Raw genomic sequence first — 5,033 nt, 5'->3', positions numbered from 1 at the left:
GTTTCGTGCAACGCATGGGCATCTTGCTAGTAAGAGTAGAAATTAGACATATACCACTTCTCGAATCTTGAAACCAACAACATTCCTCCCTTATCTCATCAAAACCGCCAAAGAAATATATTTTGAGTGAAACATAACATATTTTTAGTGATATACGTATTTCAAAACTAGACTTTTTTTTCTATCAAATCAGTGAATATTTATTAATCTACTCTGATCATGTGGCAACGCATTGACACATTGCTAGTAGTTATTATAATTTTTTGGACACCAGACAAACGGTGGAGTACATATACGAAGAGAAGAGGCGCACGCACGCAGTCGATCTCTCGCTGTCTCGCACACATGAGTGTTACATAAAGGCAACGTTAACAAATAATCCCTAAAACCCTAGGTGCACGATTGCTGCATTCGCGGGTACCGGGTACGTGGTGGAGCGCACCTTTGTAGGAATGGTCAGCTCGCATGATAATTTGATCCATAGGAGTTGATGGTCAGCACCACAGGTGAATGACTTGGAGGCGGTGGCTCTCCAGTTGCCACAGATCGAGTAGCCATGTTTAAAATATAATTTTTTTAGTGGGGTTAAGAGTTCCAATTTTCAATGGCGCGTTATAAGTACTAAGTAGTTTTTAGAACGATTGGTATGGAGCGAAAATGGAATTCATAGTACTACGTACCTCCTTGGCGTATGGTTGTATGGGTTTATGTTGCGAGATGTTGAACCTGGTAGTTCTAGGGCAAATACTATGGTTTAGATTTAGATGTTGGTTTTCAGTAATGGAAATCGGAAGGGGGAAACCCTTATTTGATTAAAAAAACTACTACCTCTGTTCTAGTTTACTAGTCCCCATCGTATTTTGGGTCAAAGTTTATCCACGAATTTTACTTGTAAAATGTGAATGAAAAATGAGATTTTGTTATACCCAAACAAAAAAGGACTGGAGGGAGTGATTGCTCTGACACGGACGTGACCTCTCATAGCGCGGGCATTGAACCAGCGCGCCGGCCAAGAGGGCCCCACTCGCTGCAGGCCCAGCTGAACAAGCCTCCTCGCCGCATGCAACCGGCTTCAGATTACCCCGCGTGCCATCATTGAGTCTGCACGTGTGCCGGCAACACGTCCTTCCGCGAGCCGGCCGGCATTTTAGAACACAAAAAATGATCAAAATATAATTAATTACGCATGGTCTTTACTTGTTGTGCTCGCACTGGTAGCAGGAACTACAGGTTTTTCTTTATTCATAACTCTTCTTGATTTGTTTTGGCTTTGAAGTGAATCATGGTTGTGGACATTATGTATGAATGTGCAGATATCTGTGAACATGAGTTTGATGTGGAAGTTGAACTTGGAATGTCGGGCTTGCGCGTGAACTATACCATGTCCAATGCTTCGTCTGCTATTGTTTGGAAAGTAATTGTTGTTATTACATGACCCGAAAAAATATTTTGTGCCACATCAGTAGACGCACGGACATCACAACAGGCATGCTAACTGGATAAACATTTGAACCTAGCTACTATGAAGGAAATTTTGTATTGACAACAGTTTTAGATAGCAGGAGACGCCCAGCCTACTCTACCTCTACTAGCTTAATTCTGGCTTCTTCCATCTCTTCTTTGGCATGGGTGAAGAGAGCATCTGATTGCTCTTTTCGCTTCTTCAGGAACTCAGCTACATTCTCAAGGGTTGCTGCACGCTTTCTTTCAGCCTTTACTAGAGCCACGAGGACACGAACAGCTGACGACTCCACCTAGCTTGTGTGTAATCCAGCATCATCTTGGAATTTGCACCTTGTGTCTAATCCAACATCATTAGGGAACTGGCACCTTGTGTGTAATCCAGCCTCATTTTGGAAACATGATCTCAAGGTTGACCATCCTTCCCTCCTCACAGGAACTGCATCCTGACATGAAGTTACTTCTTTTTTAGATCAATACTAGCAACCCAGATCCATTTAGTAGAAGCCAGATAAACAGAACTGGGAGAAGTGAATTCAAAAGGAAAAAAATATAAAAACAGACTACAAGGTGAGAACACCCACTTCCTACATCAAGCTAAAAACGAAAGCATTAATTAGGACGATTAAGACTCTTCTTATTACACATCAAAGAACACGAGGCTTAAGAGAAACAGAAACTACAACATATACACATCGAAGAACACGAGGCTAAACGAAAGTAATTGAAAGGGTGTTACTTACCGAAGCTCATTTTACAGGTTCGGTGCAGCTCCTCTTTAACTTGCCATGCTCCTTGAAGATGTCCCCAATATCCCGTATTTGGTCTTCATTGCTCCTCTGCATGTTCACACTCGTGGTTTTAAAATCTCAACATGGCAAGAAAAATATACTACTAGTAATACTTGCGCATCTTGTGGGAAACTTTAAAGAACTCGTCTGCCATGTTAGAGCATCTCCAACAGAATCACAACGCGTGGCGCTTTAAAAAAGCGTTTACCATGCTGAGATCGAGAAGTAGAGATAGAGAGTAGAGACTAGAGAGTAGAGGATAGTTCTCAGCATAGATAGATAAAAAATAGATTATTCAACTACTCCTCGTCGTCCGACTCCTCCTCGGTGATGTCCTCCTCCGATGTCTGACTGTAGGCGTGAAGATACCAATCATGGTCGGATTCCCAGGGCGATGCTGCTCCTAGCCTCATGTTGAATTGAGCGTCCGCTATTCGCTGACGCTTGTCCTCTCGATGGGCGGCTCGCTCCGCCCTCCTCTTATCCCTCTCCGCCCTCCTTTGCGTGTAGAACTCGCGCTCGTTGATGATGTCCTGCGGGAAGCGTTGGCGCCACAGCGCCATGGCTTCCTCGTCCATCTCGGTGATGCCGAGACGGTGCGCCCACCTCCGGTTGTCGCGACGATCCTCATCGGTGATAAGCCGCGGCAGAGGCGCGAGCTCCTGTGCCCGCTCCCGCGTCAGCACATTGGGGAAGTTCAATGTTCTATGAGGCCACCGGAGGCGCCAGGCCGCCGCGTCGTACGCACGGGCGGCCTCACTGGCGGTGTCGAAATTGCCGAGGCCGAGGCGCATCCAGCGGAACCGGATCTCGGCGGATAAGCCGCCGGAGGGGTGCGTGCGGATGCGGCGGTATCCCCACGTTTCCCGGTGATGCGGCGACGAGGCGAGAAAGAGCGGGGAGAGAGTGGTGGCGAGGCACAAAGCGGGGAGAGAGTGGTGGAAAGGTACAGAGCGGTGGGAGGGCGTTGGATTTTATAAAGCGCACCGGATGCCACGCGCCAAAACTAGGGCACGCCCGGCCGCTTTTTCCCGCGCGCGCGCAATCCTTTCCTGACGTCTCTGCTATCTCTACTCTCTTCTCTACTGTTATATTTATTTTATATTTAATATTTATCTCTACTTCTCTACTCTCTACTTTTGTTCTCTACTTTTTTATTTCTTATAAAAAATAGAGTTGGTGATGATGGTGTGCCTGCCATCCTGCAATATAGGCCGTCTGATTTGTATCTGACAGATAGGAAGGAAACAATGGCAATTATGCAAAAAGTTACCCACACCCCTCTCCAGATTTGCAAATAAGGCCTTCCCTCGTTCGTCCTTTTCTCCCACAAGATAAACTACTCACACAAATGCATCTTGATGCGTGCAATGCATGGGCATCTTGCTAGTTCTAAAAAACTTTGCATCATTTGCCACACTAATGGTTGTAGATGAAAAACTTACCCAAACTAGTGGGTGTGCATCCAACTTGCTTGCTCATGAAGACCTAGGGCATTTTGAGGAAGCCCATCGTTGGAATATACAAGCCAAATTCTATAATGAAAAATTTCCACTAGTATGAACAAGACAACTTATGAGACACACTATATGAAAATCATGGTGCTACTTTGAAGCACAATATATGAGACTCACTACATGAAGAACAAGGTGCTACTTTGAAGCACAAGTGTGGAAAAGAGATAGTAGCATTGCCCTTTTTATTTTCTCCTTCCTTTTTTTGGCCTTTCTTTTGTTATTTTTGGCCTTTATCTTTTTTTATTGGGCAATGCTCTAATAATGATGATCATCACACTTCTATTGATTACAACATAATGATTACAACTCGATACTAGAACAAGATATGACTCTATATGAATGCCTCCGGTGGTGTACCGGGATGGTGCAATGAATCAAGAGTGACACGTATGAAAAATAATGCATGGTGGCTTTGCCACAAATACGATGTCAACTACAAGATCATGCAATGGAAATATGACAAAAGTAAAGCATGTCATGATGATGATGATGATGGAAGTTGCATGGCAATATATCTCGGAATGGCTATGGAAATGCCATGATAGGTAGGTATGGTGGCTGTTTTGAGGAAGATATAGAGAGGTTTATGTGTGAAAGAGCGTATCATATCACGGGGTTTGGATGCACCGGCGAAGTTTGCACCAACTCTCAATGTGAGAAAGGGCAATGCACGGTACCGAAGAGGCTAGCAAATGGCGGAAAGGTAAAAGTGCGTATAATCCATGGACTCAACATTAGTCAAAAGAACTCATATACTTATTGCAAAAATTTAGAAGTCATCAAAAATCAAGTACTACGCGCATGCTCCTAGGGGGATAGATTGGTAGGAAAAGACCATCGCTCGTCCCCGACCGCCACTCATAAGGATGCACAAGCCAGGTACACTTCATGCTTCAAATTTGTTACACAACTTTAACCATACGTGCATGCTACGGGACTTGCTAACTTCAACACAAGTATTTCTCAAATTCACAACTACTCAACTAGCACGGCTATGATATTATCACCTCCATATCTCAAAACAATTATCAAGCATCAAACTTATCTTAGTATTCAACCCACTAAAAAGAAAGTTTCACATATCTTGAATACCAAGTATATTAACATTAAGCAAATTACCATGCTATTAACGACTCTCAAAATAATCTAAGTGAATTATGAGAGATCAAGTTTCTTTAAAACAAACCACCACCGTGCTCTAGAAGATCTAAGTGAAGCACTAGAGCAAAAATTATCACGCTCAAAAAGATATAAGTGAAGCACA

At 43.7% G+C, this 5,033-nt stretch overlaps 1 protein-coding gene across 1 annotated transcript; it reads right to left on the bottom strand.

Moving 5' to 3' along the window:
- Window positions 1–1,891: 1,891 nt before the first annotated feature.
- LOC147975651 (uncharacterized) lies at window positions 1,892–3,046 on the bottom strand. Its single transcript, XM_087520517.1, has 2 exons — window positions 2,622–3,046; window positions 1,892–1,907 (listed from the first exon to the last, which is right to left on the bottom strand). Exons 1-2 carry the CDS (start codon window positions 3,044–3,046, stop codon window positions 1,892–1,894), a joined length of 441 nt encoding a protein of 146 aa, XP_087376643.1.
- Between the last annotated feature and the right edge of the window lie 1,987 nt (window positions 3,047–5,033).

Source organism: Triticum urartu, chromosome 4A (genome assembly GCF_056163025.1).
Source record: "Triticum urartu cultivar PI428250 chromosome 4A, HENAU_Tu73, whole genome shotgun sequence".
NCBI lineage: Eukaryota > Viridiplantae > Streptophyta > Magnoliopsida > Poales > Poaceae > Triticum > Triticum urartu.
The sequence above is the reverse complement of the archived record's forward strand: the minus strand, read 5'-3'. Positions and strand labels throughout refer to the sequence as shown.